Source organism: Furipterus horrens, unplaced genomic scaffold, assembly GCF_987537825.1.
Source record: "Furipterus horrens unplaced genomic scaffold, mFurHor1.1.pri manual_scaffold_6, whole genome shotgun sequence".
Classification (NCBI taxonomy): Eukaryota; Metazoa; Chordata; class Mammalia; order Chiroptera; family Furipteridae; genus Furipterus; species Furipterus horrens.
Window position 1 is genome coordinate 17,941,825 of NW_028327176.1, and position 26,487 is coordinate 17,968,311.

The 26,487-nt window shown below is 38.7% G+C and overlaps 1 protein-coding gene across 4 annotated transcripts in view; it reads left to right on the forward strand.

Annotated features, from left to right (window-relative positions):
* Positions 1 to 26,487, forward strand: part of LCLAT1 (lysocardiolipin acyltransferase 1) — a 141,220-nt gene that overhangs the window by 33,518 nt on the left and 81,215 nt on the right. For 3 of the 4 annotated variants that reach the window (XM_090281096.1, XM_090281097.1, XM_090281098.1), the window contains exon 2: positions 20,489 to 20,657. The exons of the other annotated variant lie outside the window; for it this stretch is intronic. In XM_090281096.1, coding sequence (XP_090137222.1) covers positions 20,493 to 20,657 — 165 coding nt within the window. In that variant the 5' untranslated portion in view covers positions 20,489 to 20,492. The remainder of the gene's footprint in view (positions 1 to 20,488; positions 20,658 to 26,487) is intronic. 4 annotated transcript variants of the gene reach the window in all.

Genomic DNA, 26,487 nt, shown 5'->3' on the forward strand with positions numbered 1-26,487 from the left:
AGAGAAACATCACTATGTGGTTGCCTCTCACTCGTGCCCCCAACTGGGGACCTGACGTGCAACCGAGTCATGTGCCCTGACTGGGAATTGAACCAGCGACACTTGGTTCTCAGGCAGATGCTCAATCCACTGAGCCACAGCAGCCAGGGGTCAGTTATAGCTGATACACTGTACTCTTCAGGTGTACAACGTAGTAATTAGACATTTACATAACTTATCAAGTGATCATCCTGATAAGTCTAGTGCCCATCTGACATCATAGCTATAGTATATATAGGTAATATTATTATAATGAAAACTCTAATCTGAATCTTATTTTATTCCCTGAACCCAACAAACACCCTCCTGCCTTGGAGACATGGGGTGGCATACACATTGCCTCTGCCCACTCCTGTCTCCACCTGCTCCATCCCCAAGTAAACACACAACCGAAAAGCCAAAACTAATACAGAAGTTTTCTATGTTAGCTTCTCTACTTTACTTAGTTAAGGAAGACTTGTCTGGCCTTCTTAGAAGAGCACACAGCCTTTATTATATTCTTTCATAGCCTTTATTATAACTGTTTCATATCTGAGTATTTGATTCCCCTGCTGGATTATAGGTTCCACGAGAATTTTACAATCTATCATATGTGCTTGCTTTGAAGGTAAAAGTATTGTTTCCAGAATACATTACAATTGACTTGGGAGATGTGTGGTGTTCATCCTGCAGTCTCAAGCCTCCCTGATAGCCTGGTGTTTCCAGAGGTGCTTGGAGCAGATCACGACGTGAAGCTCCTCAGCACCAGTTCAAGTTCCTTTAGTTCCTTGGAGGAGCATTGTCCTCTGTAACTTCTGGAATGTTGCTTTTGAAGTTTATCAGTTAAGTTCTATAATAACTTAACTTTGATACTTTTGACTTTAGCATATACATTGAATTCTTTTTCCAGCAACATTGCCGGTGATCAAGGTCAGTGATGTTTTAGAGAAAAACGGAAATTTTGTTTATTTAAATGGTAGACTCTGCATTAAGAACTAATACTTTTGTGGTGTTTTGTTAAATGTCTGAAAGACAGTTTTTGGTAAATTTTTTATTTTAAAGAAGAGTGGAATTTACTCTTTGTGGCAGCCTTCTGACTAATTTTTTTTTGTTTTTGGACTTCATGCTTTTGCTTAAGGGCAACAATTCCTTTTCTCATTATTAATTTCTTGAATATGTGTTTATGAAACTTTCTTTACATTCAGCAGCTATGCCTCATTAATTTAAACCTGACTTTGCTTTGTGGGTCTTATGTTTACTTCATTTCTTTTTTCTCTCAATTTATTGGCAACCGCACTTTTTATAACCAATTTCAGTGCTGCTAACTTGGGGACTCACGTGAGTAGGCACTTATCACTTTGATGTTATTTTAGTGTTTTCTTCTGCCTGGATCATGGATTCCCACTTTCTCTTTTAGTCTGACATTTGTGCTAGCCAAACATAATGTGTTTTATTGGAAAGAGTACAAGCTTTGGAGCTAAATGGATGCAGGTTTGAATCCTAGCTTTCCCACAACCTTGCCAGTTATAGTCTGGACATGTTTGAATGTCTCTGAGCTCACTTTATTCAGCTGTAAAATGGTGCACTTGACCTACTTCCAGAGCTGTGAGATTAGGGATATTTTATGTGAAGCACTTTATATAGTATTTGTCTCTCTGTCCCATGTCTACTAACAATATGAAAAAAAAAGGGCAGAATGGACTAAACCGACAGTGAGAAGTCCTGGCCTGTCCTAGGCCCCCTTTATCTAAAAAATATGTGAATTTGTGATTAACTTTATGCAAAGATCATCTGAGGAGTAAACAAACTCCCAGGCCGTCTTAGACACAGAATTCTCTTAGCAGTAAGGAAAAGTGAATCTAGACCTCCACTGCATCACCTGGGATGTGAAGGATTTGCCTCTGCCAGTGGTTCCAGATGACGTTCTTTAAAGCCCCTGAGGGAGGAGAGGTCCGGGTCAGGGCGAGGAGTCAGGTCCGGGGGCGGAGGACAGCTGTGGACGCAGCCGCTCTGCTTTTGTTTTATACATGAGACTTCTTGGTAAATTGTTTTTTGACTGCATGATTTTATTGCTGTAAATATACAGTGAAAACGAACAAAAACTAGCCAGTCAGAATACATCAAATGGTAGCATGTGTAAGTCCAGGTCAGGGCAGGCTGCATCCTGTCCTTCAGAGTACGGGCACCAGTATCTCCGTGAGATTTTTGAATGAGGCGTTGGAACGTCAAAAAGGTTTGCACGCCAGTGGAGTAAGTTATCTCTAAAGCCCCTTCAACCGACTTCCCATTATAGATGCTTTTATAGGCAGTGTGATTTTAGAGACAGCTTTTATAATTTATGCATTTAACTGTTCTGAAAACGACCTCCTTTTGTTCATCAGATAGAGTAATTACATTTGTAAGGTCTGCAGAAAAATATAAAAAATCCTATAAATACAGTTGCTATTCTTAAGTCTTCATGAGCTTTTGTTACCAAGTGAAATATTTTTATTGGCATTCATATTTCTGCACCTGCATTTTTATTTGTTAATGGTAAGAACATGCTACCTGAAACACTTTAAAACACATGGGGTGAGTTCTAGAGTCATTCTCCGCCTGTTATTTATTTTGACTTTTGCAAGTTTAGGGAAAAAGTTCATAGAAGTAATGTTTTAATAGCAAAGTAGATGTTCCAGATAATAACCTTGTTATTTGTACAAAATGTACTTTTACATATGAACCAAAACCCAGTCATTGTTTTTCAGAATAAGTCAGAAAAAACTGTTTTATACATTTATAGCATTCACCCAGAATTCCATTTTGTAGAATATCAGCAATATTAATGGAATTCAATCTGAAACAATTTGAATAAAACTTACTTGATTTCATTTATATTATGAGATATTAAATAATAAAGACATCACAGATATTTTTTAAAACAAAGCCTAGTTCAAATAAATACAAATGAAGTAATATTATTATTATTTTTTCAAATAAAGTAATATTATAATCTATAATATTTCTACCTTTGCTTACAATACTTTGTGGGTGTTTTCATTTACCAACTTAGTTTTTGTCTAGAATAGTGACGATATGTGATTTATCCTTGGTTCTACCTCATTGCCCAGATACTTCATAAATTTATTTTATAATTGAAAACTGCACAACATAATTTCTTGAGAGTTAAAAGCATTTCCAGAATTCCTTTACAACAGGAGACCATATTAGGCTACTGTATAGTTGTTTCTCTAAAGCAGTAGTATCTCAACTTTCTTTGAGTTACAGACCCCTCTGATAAAAGTTAGTGACCCTCTCTGCAGAAAAATACATACATATGTATATATAAATTATATGTATTTCTATATATATGTAGCATACAATTTTAGTAGGTTTGTTAACCTTTGACTACATTCCATGAATCATCATCCAGTTAAAAGTGCACGAGGCGGCAGGACTTAGGCCGCTTACTGCTGTGCAGCTATCACCATTACCTGACTTCACGTGGACGAAGGGGGGGCCACACACTACACCTGACAAGCTCAGGGGAGGCCTTACAGACTCAGAGACCGAAAGTTCTCACATAGGAGGGTCTGAACACAAACATTCCTAACTAAAAGGGTCATGGCTGGGAGCCGTGTCCTAGGCCTATAGCTTCCTTGACAAAGGCCAGTCTTTAAGTGAGCCTGTCTTTTGTCTTTTTGCATCTATGTTAATGTACCTTTGGAACGTCAGTATAATCCCCCTTTTTCCAGACCCCTCAGAACGCAGCCTCCCATCAGAGCAAGAGACCACAGAACCCCTCATTGTTATGCTGTTGCCCACATAACGTCTTTACGTGCTGTAATGTTAACTCTTTTGGACCCACCAATGTAGAAGAAGTGTCTTTGTTTTACTCTATCCGATCCCGGAGAGTTCCCGCTTTGCCTTCTCTCACCTCCCTAAGCTACCACCGGTGGGTCTCATGGAACCCTCCTTAGGTGTCCCTTGATTACAGTGTGTAAAACAAGCTGCAAAACTGCCATTCTCCTAAGTGTTTTCTTAATCCATTGAGGGTTTGCTTCCCAGCAGTTGTCAGTTTGGCTCAAACAAACTCTTCTAAGACTTTTTCTTAGGCTGGACGTTACTTCATCAACATTTAGAACATTTTTTTCTAGCCTTGAAAACAAACAATACTCATGAGCAGTTACCCCCGTTCCACCTACCTCCAGCCCCAGGGAATCACTACTCTAATTCTGTCTCAGTGTATTTTGGACATTTCATGTAAATGAAATCATACGATCTGTGGACTTCTGTGACTGGCTTCTGTCACTTAACGTAATGTTTTCAAAGTTCATCTATGTTGTAGCATGTATCAAGAACTTCATTCCGTTTTTTGTTGAATGATGTTCACTGATGGCTGTACCACTTTTTAAATTCATTTTTCAAATGAAGGATACGTGGGTTGTTTCCACTTTTTGACTATTACGAATTGTGCTGCTGTGAACATTTTGTGTATACATTTTTGTATGGACAGATATTTTCATTTAATTTAGGTATGTATATCTAGGAGTGGAATTGCTGGGTTATATGGTATATTTTACACTTGCAAGGCTATAATAAGTAATTTGAAGAAAGAAGGTAGTCTTGAATAACAGGTAGGAGGTGTAATAGAGATATACTAGCCAGTCTTTCTGAAATGGTTTCATGTAGTAATGTTCCACTTAGTGTGGGTGTATGTGGTTTTAACTTTTACGACTTATAAGGAAACCTTGTGTAACAACAGGAAATTGTTGAAATGTGGATGTGCTTGCTATTTACACAGAAAAAAAGTGGTGACTTTTCATTAAAAAAAAACCAACAACTTGCTGTTAATACTTCATTTGTTGGAAACAAATTGGAAGAAACAAAACCCAACAGAAATCCTGAGACCTGAACCAGTGACTGTACAGTGTGCACTGTAAAGAATAAATAATGTCAAGAGATCGGCCTCTCCGCCTTTCTCTTTCGTCTTAGCTTGACAGAGTACTATTCTTCCTCCAGGCCCAGGCCTTGTTTGTATCTTAATTCCTCTGAATGTTTTCGTTGCTTGTCTTAGCCATTTAGGACCCCTTTCTAATGGAAAGAACACTGAGCTGGTAACTGGAGATGGGAGGGCTTAGCCCTGCTGTCTCCACTGGCTGTGCCACTGTGAACACAAGTCAGGTCCCTCAGCTTTCCTGTTCCCCACCTTCTTCATTGGTGTAATGAGAGAATCATCTGTGAAACCAAAAGATGTTTAAAGCTCAGTGATCTTTTTTAAAATAATTTTTTTATGTTTCAGTTACAGTCGATTACAATAGTATATTAGTTTTAGGTGGTCAGCCCAGTGATTAGACATTTATGTAACTTATAAAGTGATCACCCTGATAATACGTAATTAATACAATATTATTGACTATATTCCCAATGCTTTACATCCCCATGACTATTCTTTAACTACTGATTTGTGCTTATTAATTCCTTAACCCTTTTCACCCCTTCTCCCAACCCCCCTCTCATCTGGCAGCTGTCAAAATGTTCTCTGTATCTATGAGTCTGTTTCTGTGATCTTAATTCTCATTCTAGACTTCTAAGATTTTACTAAGTGATTGTCACACATCCTGGTTTTTCACGAACTTGGCATTTAATACACACACTCTTGTATTGCTTCCCTCTCTCCCTCCATTCTTTTCAAATTTATTCATCTCTTTCTACTAGGTGGTATGCCCTAGGAGGGTAGAGACTCTTACTGTTCTTTGTAGTACCTTGTCTGAAGATAGTGTTTAATAGTACAAATATATGAGCTTTTAATGATTGGAATGATTCTAATTGGTAGTTATTTTCTGTTTTAATGAAATGATTGAAATATCTTGGTAAATTTAGGCAGCTATTTTAACTTTTCCCTTTTCTCTCTTTTTATGACTATGCTTTTGGCTAAAGTAGACACAGGTATTATTACCCTGGCTGGTTTGGCTCAGTGGATTGAGCGTCGGCCTGCGAGCTAAGTGTCGCTGGTTCGATCTTCCAGTCAGGGCACATCAGAGAAGGAAAACTCTGACCCCAAAAAAACCTCCGCTGCCTTGCGGCATACCTCTTCAGGGGAAAGGCTAAGGGAGTAAACCCCGACAGAAAATCCGGAGCCGGAGTCCCTAAGGAGTTTGACGTTGTAGTCAACACCGGCAACTCCTGCGGCGCACCTGAAGCCAAGCTGTATTGACTCCGTCTTTCCCTTGGACCCTTCAGCTGCGAAGAGAGGGGGGGTCTGCTGCATGGGCAACAGCAGACCCTCCATATCACCCTGCCCAGGCTCTGTAGCTTCAGCTTCACTGGAGAGGACACTCCAGCGTCATCACAAGATGTCGATTCAACACGGGAGGAGACAGATACCGTGTCACTCCCGAGTTGGACTGCACAGCCATTCTCGGCGGTGCAGATAGACTCTTTTTTTTTTTTTTTTTTTTTTTTTTTTTTTCAGATTTAATGTGTTTTATTGATTAAAATATTACATTTGTGCCAATTTCCCTTCCCTCTGCTCCCCTCCACCCGGTGGCCCCCCTCCCTCCAGTTGTCCCCCCCTTTTAGATTATGTCCATTAGTTGTGCATACAGTTCCTCCCAACCTCTCTCTGTCTATTCCATTCCCTTCTACCTTGATCCCCAATTCCTATATCATCTCCCTCCCTTTCCCCATTCCCCCTCCCTGTTAACCTCCCCCCAATATGCTTCCCGTACCCACAGTTCCTTTTCCACTCTCGTTGCCTATTTAGTTTGCCTTTGTTTCATCTCCCTAGCTTCTGTTTTTTTAAACCAGTCCCTTTAACATCTCATATAACAGTGGTTTGGATCTAATGAACTCTTTCAGTTTTATTTTGTCCTGGAAACACTTTCTCTGTCCTTCTATTCTGAATGACAATTTCGCTGGATAGAGTATTCGTGGTTGTAGGTTTTGGATTTTCATTACTTTGAATATTTCTTGCCAGTCTCTTCTTGCCTGTAGGGTCTCCCTTGAGAAGTCAGCTGATAGTCTAATTGGGACCCCTTTGTACATAATTCTTTTCTTCTCTCTTGCTGCTTTTAAGATTCTCTCTTTATCTTTAATTTTTGACATTTTGATTATAATGTGTCTTGGAGTGGTTCTCCCTGGGTCCAGTCTCTTGGGAACTCTCCTTGCTTCCTGGACCTGCAAGTCTATTCCCTTCCCCAAGTCTGGGAAGTTCTCCTTTATTATATTTTCACTCAATTTTTCAAGTTCTAGTTCATCTTCCTCATTCTCTGGCAAACCAATGATTCTTATGTTGGGCCTTTTATAGCTGTCCCAGAGGTTTCTGATCCTCTCATTGTTGCTTCCCATTTCCTCTCGCTGCATTGGTTGACTGCTTGTTCCTTCTCCATATTCCAGTTTGTTGAAATGAACTCTGGATTTTTTTTTCTCACCATCTATCTCGTATGCGGTTTTGTTCCTTTCGTTATGAAAGTTTTTCGCTTCTTTCTTATCTTTTTCCTGCTCTTTTGTGAATTCTGTAAGCCACCTGATAACAATGGCCCAGAACTGAGCCTCTGACAGGTTTCTTATCTGTTCATCTGTCAGGTTCTCTATCTGCTGCCTGGTGAGTTGTGTCACCGGGATTTCTATAGTTGTCTGCCACATTTTGACAGATGCGTTTTGTTTTCTTGGGCCGGCTGTCGGGGGCAGTGCCTGTGTACGCGTCACAATTCAGTGACCGGCACCTGTCCGCGACCTATTTCGCAGCCCTGTGGCGCTTTCTTTGGGGGCGGGGGTCCAAGATGGATTCACACAGTTATTCAGCTAGGAGACCGGGATCCGTCCTCCCGCCCCCCTGGGCCTCACTGTTCAAGGCGATGCGGCGGCCGCTCTCCCCAGCGCCGGGGTCGCGCACCGCCAGGGGCTTGACCGCAGCTGGGATTCCTCGCCGCCCCGCCCCTGTCCAGGTGCGACCGCAAACAGCACTGCCCTCTTTAACTCTTACCTGCCCAAATGGCACCGCTGGTTTATAACTTCATATGTTGGACTTCCGTGTAGTTTTATTTTCTGGAATTTCTAGTTATCCTTTGTTTTGAAGTAGTTGTATTCCTCTCTAGTTGTAGAGGGAGACCTAGCGTGTCCGTCTAAGCCTCCCGCAGATAGACTCTTAAGAAGCTACACCATCGTCTCTCGAGACGGACGGCTGCCGACGAGACACAGGTATAGTTTGAAATGAACATTCTGTTTTTGCTAACTTTTAAAATAATTTTTATCACCCTGACTGGTGTGACTCAGGTGGTTGGGTGTTGTCCCTCAAAGCGCAAGGTCACTAGTTTAATTCCTGGTGAGGGCACATGCCTGGGTTGCAGGTTCGGTCCCTAATCTGGTACATAGGAGAGGCAACTGATTGATGTTTCTCTCCCTCTCTTTCTCCTTCTCTTCTCCTCTCTCTAAAATAAGTAAATAAAATATTTTTTTAAACTAACATCTTTTTTGCTAGAACTTTATCCTGTGATGTTATATACAATATGTTCCTGTGGCGTTGTCCTGTGTCTCATGAAGGGAAAGCAAAATGCGAGCTTAAACTTCAAGTTAACAGATAAATGCGCTAAAGTAAATCGAATGATGGTTTTAAGTGACTACTTTTAGGCCAAGGATCCTTGGAGGTCCTGGTGTGCTTTAGTTTTCCAACGGTACCTTATCATTCCTATCTCAATTTGTTTTTATGTTTTTAATTTGTAAAAATTTACTTTGAGTTTAAAGTATGGCAAACAGTTATTTGGCCACAGGGGATGGGTTATTTCTACCTCAACATTTAATCATTCTGTCTTTGATCATGAGATTGTGGGAAAAATAGGCACAACTGGCATTACTGGTAAGCTCGTATATTTTGGCTATACTTTAAGCTTCTTTTTCCCCTCCTCCTTTTCTCCCTCCCTTTGTCCTTCCCTCCTATGCTTTTTACTGTTCACGTATCAAATGAAAACGTTCTCTTTTAAAAACATTCCAGGAAAGGTCTGTTCCTCTTGGACCACCACCCTTAGTTATAGCTCTTCCACCTTCGTAGAGGTGGCCATAGTAACATTAGCGTGAATCGTTGTACACGGATTTATGTGTATTTACATTTGGTGGTGGCGTGAGGTGTGGTTCTTCTCCCTTTCCAAAAATGGTATTCTACTATTTTTGCTTAGCAACGTATCTTGGAGAGCTGTTCATGTCAGAAAATATAACTTGACCTTATTCTTCGCAGTGCTGCATAGTGTTTCATAATGTTGGCTATACCAGTTTATTCAGTCATTCCCCTCTTAATGGACGTTTGTGTTTCTGAATTTTTTGTTACAGGCAATGCTGAAATGAAACTTCGTTACACTTGCAGTTGAGTCTTTCTCTAGGGTAGATACTGAGAAGGAATTTGTGGTGGTAGGCATGTTCAAAATTACAATAGCTCTTTATCAGCTTGCCCTCTAAAGTTTGATTGCATCCAGCTGTGAAGGCAAAGACACCAACAAATGATTTTTAGAATATCAGAGACAAAATTGAGACTTTTTTTGCCGGTCTGTGAGAAAAAAAAAAGGTGTTTTGTTGTTTTAATTTACATTTTCTGAAAATAGTGAGGTTGAAGATTTCTTTGTTCATTGATCTGTATTTTCTTCCTGTAAGCTGTATATATTAAATTGGATTACTTATAAAGTATCCTGTTTAAATTACTATAATAACCTTTTTTGTAAATATTTTTGAAATATAACATACCTATAGAAATGCATAAGTCACAACTGTAGAGCCCAGTGAATTTTCATAAAGTGAATATATCATATGTAACCATCACCCGAATCAACAGAGCATTACCAAAACCTTTGAAGCCCCGTGGTGCGCCTTCCAGTCACCACCCCTTCTCCGCCCTTCCTGGGATAACCATTATCCTTATTTCTAACTTATCAATTAGTTTTCCTGTTTCTGAACTGTAGATAAATAGAATCGTATAGGACATACTCTCATCTTTTATGTATTAACTTTAGAATACATTTTAAGAATTACATCACAGTTTTGAGAACTGTGACTATTTATGCAGATACTTTCTTCTCTCACTAAACTTTAAGAGATTAGTGTCATTATATTGGGTTTGCCAAAAAGTTTATGTAGTATTTTTTCTGTTCAATGGCTCTAGTAGAGCTTAGTTGTCTGTAACTTCATTCGAAATAATTTTGTTAGATTGTATTGTTACATGCATTTAAAAGAAGCCTATCAAAATTGGTGAATTTTTATGTAGCCATTTTGATACTGAACATGGAAGAAAATATGCAACATTTTTAGTGTATTGTACTTTATTTCAAGAAAGGTAAAAATGCAACTGAAACACAAAAAAAGATTTGTGCCGTGTTTGGAGAAAGTGCTGTGACTGATGGAACATGTCAAAAGTGGTTTCCAGTTTTTTGGTACTATTGACATTTTGGACAAATCTTTGCTGTGGGGCTGACTTATGCATTGGGATATGTGTCGCGGTGCCCTGACCTCTGCCCACAAGAAGCCAATAGCGGGAGATTGAGAGAGACTCTGGGTCCCTCGGAGTGGGTGAAGAAATTACGCAGACACTCACCATCTGAGGAAGGAAGGGAGGGGTTTTCTCTGTGGAAAATCGCCCTCGTTTCTTTATTAGCCAGGGTTTTTATCTACTTTCTACATGGGAAATGCAGCCCTTCACCAAATGGTTGGGAGTCATAACAAAGGGAAATGCAGATCAATACAGGGAGAAGCACCCAGGTATTTTACACAAGTTTAAAAACATTTACTCAATCGTTTTATTTTTCACATCCTACTGACAAGAATTTGGGGCTGTTTAGAGAAAAACAGACCGGGTTTCCTTTTCCTTAAAAGCTGCTTTGTATTTCTGTTCTATCTTTAAAATCTCCTGGAGTATGGGATTCAGAGCAAGCCTGGAAGATAACCTGCTGGCTAAGGGCCCAGCGGGGGCGGCTCTGCACAGGGTCAGAGTCTTTTAAACCAAGCCTGTCTGTCCCCCACAGGAGATAGCTGGCGTACTCAAAACATCCTAATCAATAAAGTTACTGGTGAGAAAGAAAAATGTGTCTTTTATTTTACATAAAAAACTAAATGGACTTTTTGGCCAACCCAATATAACCCTTGATGTCCTAATACAGTTGTAGGAACTGTTAGAATGGACTCCCTCCTTCCCCTGGGAGTTAGCAAACTTGTTTACTGAAATCCAGTTGATTATTGAAAGTCCTTGCTTAATTTTGGGTAGATCTGAGGTTCGACTTCATTCTGCTCTTTGATTGTCTTGTGTTTTATAAAAATTGGTAAACTGCGGTTTTGCTTTATCTGGTATTAACTAGAATGCCTGCTTACCTTGCACCTTTTTGTATTTGGGAAAATATTATTCTTCTGTGCTGCTTCGGGAAGTGTGAAACTGCCTGGTTTGTCCCTTTCCTGTTCCTGTTTGTGTCATTTTCCCACACAGGTAAAGGGGCCAGAGCAAACTTTATACATTAGCATTTTGGCCTCCTCTGCTGTCTTATGTATTCTTAATGGATACAGAAAGGTGTTTTAAGTTCTTCTTGGCTAATTTTTGTTTTTTATTTCTTTTAGTGATTTGCTTATTAAAGGAGTTTACCTTTTTGTCTTTAGAATATCTCTTACAATAATTCCAAAATAAAAATTTTTTTAGTGATTTTCTGACACTTTTTAGGAGAGACTTTAAAAAAAATTAGTAAAGGACTTCCGGCCAAGATGGAGGCTTAGACGGACGCGCTAGGTCTCCCTCTACAACTAGAGAGGAATACAACTACTTCAAAACAAAGAATAACTAGAAATTCCAGAAAATAAAACTACATGGAAGCCCAACATATGAAGTTATAAACCAGCGGCGCTCTTTGGGCAGGTAGGAAGAGCGAAAGGGGGCGGTGCTGTTTGCGGTCGCACCAGGGACAGTGGCAGGGAGGACAATCCCAGCGGCAGGGAGAACAACCCCGGCTGCAGTCGAACCCCGGCAGCTCGCGACCCCAACGCTGGGGAAAGCAGCTACCACATCGCCTTGAACAGTGAGGCCCAGGGGGGCGGGAGGACGGATCCCGGTCTCCTAGCGGAATAACTGTGTGAATCCATCTTGGACCCCCGCCCCCAAAGAAAGCACCACAGGGCTGCGAAATAGGTCGCGGACAGGCGCCGGTCGCTGGATTGTGACGCGTACACAGGCACTGCCCCGGACAGCCGGCCCAAGAAAACAAAACGCATCTGTCAAAATGAGGCAGACAACTATAGAAATCCCGGTGGCACAGCTCACCAGGCAACAGATGGAGAACCTGACAGATGAACAGATAAGAAACCTGTCAGATGATCAGTTCTGGGCCATTGTTATCAGGTGGCTTACAGAATTCACAAAAGATTTGGAAAAAGATGAGAAAGAAGCGAAAAACACTCATAACGAAAGGAACAAAACCACATACGAGACAGATGGTGAGGAAGTAAAATCCAGAGTTCATTTCAACAAACTGGAATATGGAGAAGGAACAAGCAGTCAACCAATGCAGCGAGAGGAAATGGGAAGCAACGATGAGAGGATCAGAAACCTCTGGGACAGCTATAAAAGGCCCAACATAAGAATCATTGGTTTGCCAGAGAGCGAGGAAGATGAACCAGAACTTGAAAAATTGAGTGAAAATATAATAAAGGAGAACTTCCCAGACTTGGGGAAGGAAATAGACTTACAGATCCAGGAAGCACAGAGAGTTCCAAAAAAACTGGACCCAGGGAGAACCACTCCAAGACACATTATAATCAAAATGTCAAAAATTAAAGATAAAGAGAGAATCTTAAAAGCAAGAGAGAAGAAAAGAATTATGTACAAAGGGGTCCCAATTAGACTATCAGCTGACTTCTCAAGGGAGACCCTGCAGGCAAGAAGGGACTGGCAAGAAATATTCAAAGTAATGAAAATCCAAAACCTACAACCACAAATACTCTATCCAGCGAAATTGTCATTCAGAATAGAAGGACAGAGAAAGTGTTTCCAGGACAAAATAAAACTGAAAGAGTTCATTAGATCCAAACCACTGTTATATGAGATGTTAAAGGGACTGGTTTAGAAAAAGGAGGATCAAGACAATGAAATCTAAAATGAAAACTGCATCACAAGAAACAACAGAAGCTAGGGAATTGAAACAAAGGCAAACTAAATAGGCAACGAGACTGGAAAAAGAACTATAGTTACGGGGAACATATTGGGGGGAGGTCAACAGGGAGGGGGAATGGGGAGAGGGAGGGAGATGATATAGGAATTAAGGATCATGGTAGGAGGGAATGGAATAGACAGAGAGGTTGAGAAGAACTGTATGCACAACTAATGGACATGATCTAAAAGGGGGGGACAACTGGAGGGAGGGGGGCCACCGGGTGGAGGGGAGCAGAGGGAAGGGAAATTGGCACAAATGTAATATTATAATCAATAAAACACATTAAAAAAAAAAAAGAAACCCACCAAAAAAAAAAAAATTAGTAAAATAAGTAAAGATGAATAAAATTATCACACTAATGGCAGCATTCTTTTAAGTTTATTTTTATTTTATTTATATTTTAAGATTTTATTTATTTTTAGAGAGAAGGGAGGGAGAAAGAGAAGGAGAGAAACATCAATGTGTGGTTGCATCTTGCGTGCCCCCCAACTGAGGACCTGGCCTGCAACCCAGGCTTGTGTCCTGACTGGGAATTGAACCCAGGACCCTTTGGTTCGTAGGCGGTTGCTCAATTCACTGAGCTGCACCAGCCAGGGCTTAAATTTATTTTAATTGATAGTCTGCTTCCTGAAAGAATTTCAAGTGATTTACAATGAAAGACAAATGTGATAATGCCAATAAGAATAAAAATGAAAGATTGTAAGAGGAGAAAGATAATAAAAACCATAATCTTTGCTTCTGGAATTGAATGTTAAATTTATGAGCCACTGTCTTTTGAGACTTGAAAACTAATTCAGTGCTTATTGGGAAACAAAGCATACCATTTCATCAGGCGAGACAGATGTGTTTATGTTACTAAATTCTGAAAAATGGAGAAATGCTCATCAGAATCAGGTCATGCAAATTAACATGCTTTAGAGATTTAAAAATGTATTGAATTTGAAATTAATTAGCTCATAAATATTTCACTTATATTTGTGAAAAAGCTAAATCAGTGTTATTGTGTCTGGGTGTGAAGTATTCATCTAGCTTACAAGAGTAGTGCATCAAGAGCATTTCACTTAAATAATAAACACAGTTAAATTCTTTCACATTGTGTAATAATCTCAATAATCGGTGTAATTGTTTTAGCTCTATGTTAAAACGTTTTTATTTCATCGCTAAGTAACCGTTTTGCAATCATTTTACATATACAGGTGTGGCAGTGTGGCTCAGTTGATTGGAGCATTGTCCTGTAAACCACAAGGTTGTGGCTTGCTTGATTTCCAGTCAGGGCACGTGCGCAGGTTGTGGGTTTTGTTCCCGGGTTGGGGTCATATGGGAGGCAACTGACGGTGTTTCTCTTTCACATCAATGTTTCTTACCCTCTCTCTCCCTTCCTTCTCTAAAATCAATAAACATGTCCTCGGGTGAGGACAAATAATAAGTAATATTATTGTTACTACATATGCATATATACAGTACTTAACATTCATTTTTACACTTTTATTATATGTGTTGGATTTTGGCATTTGAGTCAAGATCAACATGTTGCTTATTTATTTTGGAGTAGTCTTGGAAAAATTATAAACTTGTCTCATATATTTGTCTCCACTGATGCCCAAGGATTGTTTTCTATGGTAGAGCATTTAATTAGGCATTAAAGCAAAGAGAGGTAATTCTAACCTGGATTAATTAATGTGTTCTTAAAAATTTTATAATTAAAATATTTTAGTTACAAAGTAATGCATGCTTATTCTTTATAAAAATTAAAATAATATTACAGGAATCAAAAAGTGAAAACTCTGTTCCTTTCCTGTTTCCACCAAGAATGGTAATCACTAAACACATTTTTGTTGTTGCTAATGTATCATATAATTGGAACAGTGTTTGGTACACGGTATGTGTGCAGATTGGCAAAAATATCTTACGTTTAGCATTGATAGAATATTTTAAAAGTCATCGTTGGACACATAAGTAATCACTATCCTTAAGAAAAAATATTCCAGTACCTTAGAAGCCTCCTATATCTTCCTTCCATGACAAGTACTATTCTTTTATGTTACTCATTATTTTATTTAAAAATCTACCACAGATATATGTATCCCTAAATAAAATATTTATAACTTTTCTTGAAAACTTGAGAAGTAAGCATAATCTATCTGACATTGCCACTATTAGATGAAGACTCATATAGATACAGAGTTTCTGAGTGACAGTCTGACCTCAGCTTCCCAGAGGGTTGACCAGATCTTTTTCTGGGGAAGGTAGTGGGCAAGTTCATGCATAAATGACTCCTGGAAGTCCACAGTCAAGGGCTCACAGCAGTCAGGGTATCTGATAGGACTCTGCAGATGTTGGTGGGATCCTTTTAAAAGCTCAAAGTTACAAATCTGTGGCATATCACTTCCCCCATTGAGCGCATATGAGGTAAGTAGAACAGAATAAAGGCCCATTGGCTTACGATACTGGACAGTTGGCCAGATTATTGCTACCTAATGATTTGTTTTTTGAAAGGCTGCTATGCTCACCACTATTCCACCAGTGCTAACATGACTTGTTTTTTGACACCAGCCTTGCAGTGTTCAACTTTCAACTTTGAGTTTCAGCAGCATTACAGATAACTCACATGTCATGGACCTTTGGGTTGTTCATGGGGAGTTGACCTTTTAGGTGTTAAATATATAAATATCAGGAGCCTTCCATAATGTTCCTAGTAAATAGTAGGTGCTTAAAAGGCAGTCAAAAAGTAGGCCTTTGAGAGTGTTTGTTTTTCCCAGCTTCCTCATCTCTAAGCATCCAGGTTAATTGATGTGGCCATGATCGCTGGGCTGTTGAGTGGAAGAGCTGGAGCAGATGATCGTGCTTCACAGCCCTCTGATACCAGCATCTATCAATGCTGGGATTTTTGTCACATGTCCCGTGCACTGTCTGTTTTGAAGGGCAGAGAAGCTCTGTGCTCTTAAGGCTCTTATTAAAATTAGTTTGTATACTGATTGAGTCCATGTTTACGTGGACCATATTACTTTAAACATTTATCTCCAAAACGTGAGTCATATGCCTTCCCACCCTGTCCTGGCCTGGGTGTGTGTGCTTTGTCCCTAGGATGTGTGTCCTTGTGACTTCTTGCAGCTCCCTGATGTGTACCCTATACCTCAATATCTAATGAGTTACAGTTCCCTGCTTATTAAGTCATGCTGTTTCAAATTTCTCTGACTCTGCATGTGTTACTGCCCAATATAATCTCTCCCCTCACCCAAACTCTTATCCTCCAAGAGTCTAATGCCCTCTTAAATCCCTTTTAGCAGAGTTCATCTCGCCTTTGATCTACTCTTACACGTGTTGCTTCCTTCTGTTATACCTCTGTTATAGCACGTGTCACATTGACTTACAATAGTTTCTTAGCATACTTAGCGTCGGTGTTAGACTGTGAGAGCCATACTGGTTAACATTGGGATTGTTATGTGAATAAAATAACTGAGGAGATTTTATGAAGTGAAGTGTGTTTCCTTCCTGAGTAAGGAACTACAGGAATTCCCAACGGCTTCCGTTAATCCTCGTCGGGGAGTATCCTCCCACATTGTCATACTTCAGGAATAGTACATGCCGCTGGATTAGAAGCCCGGTGGGCGGTTCCGGTTCCTGTGCTCCGTTTTGCCTTCATTTGGTATTGCGATCGTTTGAACCAGACATGGTTGGACAGCATCGGCAAGCATCAGAATCAGAATCACATTATGAGCGAGGAAGTTAGTGGGGTGAGAGGTCTTGTTAACTCATCGACGGAACGTGGTCTTACGGGAAACAGTTCTTGGGTCACACTGAAGTGTTAGGCACAGCCTTTCAACGTGACCAACAGTTTTGTGTTCTTCGTCTCTCTTTTTGGCAATAAAATGGATGTGCCATTTTTAAACTATCATGACTTCTTTTCCAAATGGCGTTTTTTTTTTTTAAAGAGAACGCCATCAGTATTATACAAAGAACACACAATAATATAAAATTGCAGTATTTGTAATTACTTCTCAGTAATGTAGCCTTTTATAAAAAAGAATCTTAAAAGATGAGATGTTTAATTTACCAGTTATACAACCATTACCAGTTATATAGCCAGACCTTTTTTCCCAGCAGAAGCTGGCGACCCCCCTCTTCGGCCCTCCCCAGGTTTTGTGTGCTATACATTCTGTTAGGTTAAGGTAAGAAAGGCATTAGGCTTCTTCACTAAGTTCCTGTGATCTTCTAAAATTGGAAATACTTTTTGCACGAGGTATTAATAGTTTGGTTTAGAATTGTGGAATCTTTATTTTATAGACCAGTTGTTTTAAAATGTGTGTGTTTAATTACAGAAGTAATCTATTCCTGAAAAAGAAGCATAGTGTAGCATTTTAGACTGAGCATGGACTCTAAAACCAAATTACTTGGATTCAGATCCCAGTTCTGCCATTTAGTAGTGTACTAGCTATATTAATCTTGAACATAGTACTTAACCACTTTGTTCCTCAATAACCTTGTACAGCGGTCCCTCTCTATATCATAGTTCACTTATCGCGGCCCCACTGTATCGTGGGATTTTAAAAAATATTACATTTAATTATTCATTGCAGATTTTTCGCTATATCGCGGAATTTTGCGGTGCTGTATATGTATGTTAAAGTTACGTAGGTTTAAGAGTGTAGAATAAATGTAAGGTTCCTACTTCATGGGGGGGGGTGGTCTGGAGCGTAATACCCGTCATAAGTGAGGAAATACTGTATGTGAAAGGTGGGGCAGTGAAAATACAGCATGGGATTATTGTGAGTGTTAAACAAGTTCACTCATGTAAAATATATGAAATATGAAGCAGTGCCAGGCATAGCCTAAAAGCTCACATAGCATAATTTTAAAATTTCTGTTTTAATCTACATCCAGAATAAAAAACTTTTTAGTTGTTAGATTCTGTGAGTTAAATGCATAGTCTTGTAACTTCACTGCAATCAGGAAACAGAACACTTTCATCAACCCCCAAAACCCCCCTTGTGCTGCCCCTTCATAATCACACCTGTCCTCACCCCTAACCTGGCAACCACTTCTAGTTTTGCCTTTTCCAGGATGTCATATGAATGGATGAAATACAGTTCACGTGACACGTCCCTTTAAATCCGTGTTTAAATATGTTTAGCATTGACTCCATTCCCTGATTCCCAGCCAGCCCCTTTGCACGGAGAAGCACAAGGCAGAAAAGACTTGATGCTACTGACTGGTTATGTGGACTTAGGAGAGTCATCTTCTGGTCCTCAGCTTCATTACTGGAAAATGAAAAGATTTTATTAGATTGTATCTCAGCTCCTTTATATATATTATTGTAATCACATCAAATGCAGAATAGTTTAGTAGGTGAGGAAGAAGCGGGCCAGAGCCTTCAGTGGGAGGCTGGGGGGCAGACTTAGCTGTGAATACACTGTGAAGTGCATCTTACACCTCATAGGGAGTTTAGGGGTACCTAAACCTAGAACTAGCTGACGGGCAATTGGCAGAAACAAGCAGTAGATAGAAAAAGGTAGTTAACAAGTTTTCAAATGTAGTGGCAGCGGTGCAGGGTTGTTTTTTGTTTTTTGTTTTTGTTGCTGTTTTTGAGGGTATAAAAGGAATTAGGGGGTGAAAATGCTGAATTTAGAAGCTTTTTCTTTTCCTGATTAAGAAAAGCCTTAAGTTAAACTGAAGACTGGAGAGAAGCTGCCTATGATGCCTTTCAGTGCGAAGAGGAGGGCATGAGCCTCAGAGAAAGCGCAAAGGAGGGCCTGTGGGACGCGGACAGTTCTGGGCCCTGTGTGACCTAATTGTCTGACCACTGTTCTCCAGGGGTCTTCCCTCCGCCTTCACTCCCCCACCTCACTTCCTAGTTCAGAGATAAGAAGAAAGTTCTTGTGAGATATTTATTGTTTGTACTTTGAACAATTTTGTACCCATGCTGTTAAGCCTTGCTAGAGATTTGATAATGTACTTATTGCTCAGATAAACTTGATTCTGTGTTGTTAAGGAATTTGACCTGTTTTATTATTTGATGTCTTTTAAAGCACTGTGACATTTGAAATTTTATTTGTTTGCTGTTGTGATTCTTTAAAAATATTCAGAGGTCTTGATTGCTGGAATAGCGTTTTTTAATATATAAATTTTCAGGCCATTATTGCTCTCTCTCAAGATTTATTCTCTTAATCATTATTGTTTTTATAGTTTAATATTTCCAATAGTTTTATTATCCTGAGGTAAACCATATTTTTGCTTTAATATAGTTTAGGTTGTAAAATCAAATGTTTGCTTATTTACTATAGACTGTGTTTCCAAAAAGCATCAGTCATTATGTTCTGGTATTGAGGATCCACAAAAGTAGTAATCCCCCAGTATCTATGGGGTATTAGTTTCCATTAATCTGAGGATGCTCAGGTCCTTTAGATAAAATAGCATAGTATTTGCATGTAATCCACACATATCCTCTCATATACTTTAAGTCATCTCTAGATTATAATGCCTAAAATACAGTGTAAATGCTATGTGAAGTTATTAACACTGAATTGTTAATGGAATAATGACAAGAAAAAGAAGTCTGTACGTGTTTGATACAGATGTGACCATCACAGGCCTAACTACACTGTGTACTTCAGCAACAGAGTAATGTCCCCCCCCCCCCCAAATATTTTCTGTCCACCCTTGGATTCACAGATGTAGGGCCTGCAGATACGGAGGAATGGCTATAATCCTTTGGCAAATAATTTAAGAAAGAGAGTGAGAAGCCCGACTGCTGTTTAACTGTTCAGCTCATAAAGAGCCAGTTTAAGACTAATTGACCAAAGATATCCTTTCAGAGTCCAATGTAAATAATTAACACTTCTAGATTAAAAAACTTTTTAGTGCACTGTAAAATTGTCATCACTCGAAGGCATAGTCACAATTAGGAAGCTGTTCTGCAGTTTTTAGATCATTAAATCTGTTTGTTATAGTAGGATATAAAAAAACTTGGGAAAATTAAAAATTTTTTGTTGGATAATATCCTGGAAAAGAAAATATACAGGTTTATGTTAATACTAATAAACAGATTAAAAAAAACAGAAAAACAAAGGCTTCATAAACTAGATAGCTTAATTTTTGGAGGTCAGACATTTACTCTTTTGAAAGTATGAATTTTGAGTAGAATGACAACTTGTTAGACCAGTAGGTCATGTAAGAGGGTCACCTCTATGGCACTCAAGTTCTTAATATCATTTATCAGGGCCTATTCTGTAGCCCTATAATTAAAGATCATCTAGGCATCATTCTGAAATTGAATTTGGGCAGTTATATGTGTAGTAACAAACTATACCTTTTTTTATATCTTTCAGAATCATGGTGTCATGGAAAGGGATTTACTTTATACTCACTCTGTTTTGGGGAAGCTTTTTTGGAAGCATTTTCATGCTGGGTCCCTTTTTACCTTTGATGTTTATAAACCCATCTTGGTATCGCTGGATCAACAACCGCCTTGTGGCAACCTGGCTCACGCTTCCTGTGGTAAGTGGCACACCAGGGAAGGAGACTGCCTGCACCAAAGGGGCCTAGCCTGTTGATTTTTACTTTGTAAGAGTCAGATTTAGTCAAATGTCGGATTTAAGTCTTCCCTGTTGTATAAGAGGGGCATGAGAATTTACAAGGGGAATACAAAAACAAGAGAGAAGCAAAAATAATTTGTCCTTTGAAGTAACATATCTAAGACACTTAAAAATAGTTTCTTTTGTATTGTGAATTTTCTTTTAAACATTTTTATTGAGGTATGTATGCTTTATGCATAGCAAAACATGCAAATCTAAAGATACAGATTGAAGACTTTTTTGCAACCTTAATTTTATTTTGCATTTCCATTTATCTTATGAAACTGACAAAAATTAAAGATTTAGATAACAAACTTTAAAAAACATTGGTATTGATGTGATTGATTTAATTCTTCCCAGTAAGCACAGAATTAAGAAATAAAGTGATTTCCTATCTGCAGGCTAGGTTAACAACATCTGTGAGGTAAAAGTACATACAAAATGTGCAGATTTTTAGAACTGCCAGGTATTGTCTGCAAGGCCAGTGGGTACTGCCAGGAGCCCACTCCCTGGGATCCTGAGCTGGGCACTTCCAGGAGGACTCCAGGCCGGACTCCACCCCTGTCTGGGACCCCAGAGGCTTCCATCCTTCTCTCCTGCTGTGCCTTCTCTAAAAGTGGAATGACGTGTATGCAGCTGCCTTTACCTTGAATAGGCTGTGTTTCCTCCGAGTGTGATGCTCCTCCTTTTTCCTGAGCAACACGTAGAACTTAGTGTTACTGGTTTATTGGTTTGTTATGGTGGAGGTTATACCTGAAAAAGAGAAACTAGGAAGGCGTCCTCTTTGTTCAGCTGCTGAAGGGTCCTCTTTGCCCGTTTCTTTTGAATTGGGACCCCTCAGGTAGAGAGCGACTGGGAAATATTTCCAGAGACAGTGGAGGTGGTACTAATCTTGATGGAGCAGATATTTCTTAGAAGTTTCTTGTAAATTGAATTTTAAGAAATCATTTACAGTGTACCCTTATTTTCATATTTAAAAAGGAATTCTGTGATGAATAATTTTAGAAATTACATTTGTTCTGTTTATAAGATTAATTTATTTAAACTTTTTATTCAGGGATAACTTTTATGAAATATGATACTGTTAAACTAAAAGTAGCCCCCCACCTCTCTGTCCTTCCTTCCTCTTCCCTCTCTTCTGTATTTGCACTTAAAGCTGTCTGTTCTACAAGCACAAGGCAGGGACAGCATACTGGTAGATAAAAAAATAATTGTGGTATGGTTTCGTATTTAATTCAAATACAAGGAGAAGAGTTAGATTTTCTTAAAAGGAGAAATCAAAGTGAAAACCCAAGGGTCACGATGATCCTAGCTGTTGACACTTACGTGGCAGATACTGTGCTTTAGGAGGACGGCTTCATTTCAGGTGTGACCACTATTCTCATTTTACAAGAAGAGGCAATAGAAGCTTTGAGAAATTAAGTAATTGGCGCAAGGTCACACACAGAAGCGTGTTATTTAAGCACGGCTGAGATTAAACCCAGCTTGTCTGCTGCCATTAGAGCGTTAAGTGATAGGATTGGTCAAAGTCACATGGAGCCTTAACTCCCCAGGAGTAAGAAGTCCACTGGTACCTCTTGATTGCTTCAAAAGGAGGTTTAGAGTTCTTTGCAGGCAGGGAATGCCTGACTTGAGAAAAGCTGATACCAGTAATAAAATCAGTCTCAGTAAAGTATGGTTCCCTCACAGTGGAAGAGGACAGTTGGCAAGAAAGCCTTCTCTTCTGGTAGAGAACACAGAGACACAGGTTGCTGAAATACATGCGGCAAGGTACGTGTTAGAAACATTTGTTGGCTGAGTAGACAAACTTAAAAAAATTTCAAGGTCAAACTGCTCAAACTTCGGTATCAGAATTAGGCTGGCTTCATAAAATGAGATGTGCAGTGTTTTCGCCTCTATTTTTGGAAGAAAATTACATCTATATACAGTGGTACCTCAGTACTTGCCTTTTAATTTGTTCTGGAACTGGTGACGAGCGCCGAGACCGAAGAGTACTGAAGGAATTTTTCAAGTGGTGAGTGATAAGCATCTTTCCTTGCGGGGCAGTGTCGTGACTCACACACGTTCTAGCGAGTGCTCCGAGTCCTGAGCAGGCGCTGAGTGCTGAAACATTTTCTTCTTGTCACATTGTGACAAGTACAGGGTTTCACAAGTTCTGAAGCTGACGAATACTGAGGTATGACTGTAATTTTTTTAGTCATGGCTTAGGGATTACCTAATGCAACCTTAGAATATTTACTGCATCATGTAAAATACAAGAACCTTGTAACTGAAGTGCATTCATTCTTACATTCTTTGTGCCGCATTATCTTATTACATCTGTACTTAACATCATTACCTCCGTAATGCAGTAGTCTAAATTTTTTTGCTTTAAATAGTCATGTCTTTTAAGAAAACTAGAAGAAAAAAAGATATAGTCTCTTATATTTATTTAAATATTTTCCATTCTAACGTTCTTTATTCTTTCTGGAAATTAAGAGTTTCCATCTAGTGTCATTTCTCTTCAGCCTGAAGAACTCCCTTCAGCTTTTCTTGTAGGGAGGGCTCCTGTAGCTGACTTGTTTTCATCTAATTGTCGTTTTCCTTATTTTGCCTTCATTTTGAAGCATAGTGTTGCTGGCTATAAAAACTGTTTTTTCTTTTCATACTTTAAGGTTCTACTGTCTTGCAGTTTCCATTATTTTTCATGAAGAATTAGCCAACATAAATATTCTTGCTTCTCTTTATGTAATGAGTCATTTTTCTCTGACTGCTTTCAAGATTTCTCTTTGTTTTTTAACAGTTTGATCATGATATAGCTAAATGTAGTTTTCTTTATGTTTAATTTGTTGTGTTCATTGGGCTGCTCAGGTCTGTAGGTTAGTTTGTTTCTACCAAATTGGGTCATTCATTCTTCATATATTTTTTTTCTGTTTAATTCTTTCTCTTCTCTCCTTTTGGGACTACAATTTTGTTAGATTTCTTGTATTGGAATAGTGTCACAAAGGAGATACCAAGTTCAATGACCTTTTCTCCTATTTTCTTCACATAGTGAATTTTTATTTAAAATACTGTACTTTTAAATTCTAGAATTTATTGTTCTTTGTTGGTTTCATTACTTTCTTGGTTCTTCCTCTATTTATTCATTATGACCGTATTTTCCTTGAAGTCAACTGGGTGGTAAGGTAAGTCTAGTATCATTTGCTCTGCCAGGGCTGGAAGCAGCAATCACTACCCTTTTTTTTTTCTTCTTTCTTTTCCTCTCCTGTAGGAAATACTTTGTACTGAATATTTGTGCTATTCCTATGTTATTGGTATGGATCTTTCTTACTCTTTTATGCAAAATTTCTTTTTCTTTTTTTAATAGAAAGATGTTTTGTAGTAACTTTTGTTTATTGCAAAAGTAGTCAGTGGGATCCCTGAAGATTCACCCAACAGCTATTAGTGTCCACCATGTGCCAAACATTTTGCTAGGATGTAATGATGAACAGGACAGGTAGGACCTCTGTCCTTGTGGAAGTAATAGTCCTTCTACCTAAAATAACTTTTCAAATTGTAGATTTACACAGCTGGACTACCTTCTTTTTTGCCTTATTTATATTTGGCTGAAAGACTACTTCCTTTGTTAGAGGATAGAACTTGACTTTCCAGACCATGAATTCTTAGAGTCGGATTTTTAAGTTTTAAAATTATGATGTCCGTTGTTTCATAGCAGCTATCAAACATGCCATTTAATATAAAATAGTCATCTTATGGTATTCCACAGCCACTATCACTTGCTTATTTACCAAGTGAGTGTTCCTTAAAATATTTATATTAAATAAAACAAGCATAGTTTCAGTTCACATAAAATTAACTATCACAAGTAGTTTTTCTAAAGTCATCTATAAACTGTCTAATCCCACTTATAATCATTAATAAAACCATAGACATTTCATTTAAAAAATGTTTAATTCTTTTCAAGTCATTTATATAACTGTTCATTAGGTTTCATCATCTGTAAAATAAGAAAGAGTAGATAACCTCTCAAATCAGCATTATATATAGATTTTGAAAATAAACATTTAGAGGTAAATGACTTTTTGGTAACAGTCTATTTTTGCCCCTACACTCTATTTTCTTTAATGTCATTAGTTTTCCACAGTATATAATCTTTTGATTATGTTTTTCACTGAACCTCTCTACCAAAACCTTAAAAGATCTGAGAATTTTCTTGTAGTTACTACATCGGTAGAAATTGTTGCAATTGTAATGATTTACAGTGTCCGCTCAGATTTCCTTGGAGAGCCGGTATAAGCAGAGTGCCTGATGGCACACACATTCATTTCACTGTTGACCTTACCGCTTTCTGGTCATTTAAACTTGGCTAAGCTACTTAGCCTCTCTAAACTTCTCTTTCTTCATCTGTAAAAAAAGGGGGGTACTGATACTACCTACCTACCTCAGAGTTACTATGACACCTAAATGAGGTGATATTAAAGCCTTTGTGAAGTATGCAGCAAATGTTTGTTCCTATATTCATTTTAAGGGGTAGTCTCAACTGTGCTATCAAAGAAAATTTAAAATACAGTGACTTGAATAAGGTAGAGCTTTATTTATCCTCAGGTCCAGGTTGGCAGGGTAGCTCTGCCCCCTGATGTCATTTAAGGATGGAGATTCCTTCTGCCCAGCCTGGCATAATACCCTCTTCTATGTGGTCACGGCCGGTCACTGCCATTTCTTTGCCCCACTCTACAGTCAGTGTAAAGGGGTGAAGCACAGGCACCCTTCTTTTAGATCAATGAATTACAAGGTGCACATGTCTCTCTTGCTCACCCATTGCTGAGAACAGCTAAAGTTGTAATAGAATCTGGGAAATGTAGACTTTTTTTTTCCCTTCCCTGAGCAGTCATGCACACAATTTAAATGTATTGTTATGGAAGAAATGCTGGATTTTACTGGACAAATTCTGCCATGGCTACCGCTACTACTAGTACCAGTATTATTACTACAGAATTACATTATACATCTGTTTACCTTCTATAACTTCAATTACATACACTAGGATGGGGGAGCGAAAAGTGGAGAGAGAAGAATATGGGGTTTCTCCCAAACCTTCACTTCATGTGACGTGAAATGGGAAATGTGAGTGGTCCTGGGCTGAGTATGATTCATGTGTTTAAAATAACAAGCAGCCAATCACTTCATCTGGTGGTCAGCTGGAGAAATTTGGCCCAACATTCAGAAAGAACTGGCTGAGCTGGACTCATTGATAGTGAGAGGCACCTTCCTATGAGATTTACAAAGGTAATTTCATCTGTTCCTCACTTCTGCCTTATTATCTGATATGAGAACTTAACACATAGGCAAGATCCAAACACCATTATAGTATTATACTGGTATATATTTCAAAAAACTTCTACTATCTAGCTGTTTGACTTAGTGCCTTGCTTACTTTTAACAGCGTATCAGGTGGAGAGTCTTTCAGTTAAGAAATTTATTGAAGTGAAACCTATAGGTAGGTTACAGAAAAGTGATGTTTTAGTTTTGGGATAGTGAACATCTCTGTTCAAAGGAATGGAGAAAAACTGTCAGGGTGTCATTTATGACTGTTAATTTCATACTTTTACAAGATACTAAAGGAGTTTTTATTTTGAAGCAAAAAGATCACTTTTTTTTTTTTATTTAGAAGGAATTTAGTCATTTTTCCCCTACAGTCGGTGTACTTTATTTTTAAATGGTCCCAAACAGTTAAAAACCATTTTCACTACAGATAAATTAAGGCAAATGAATAG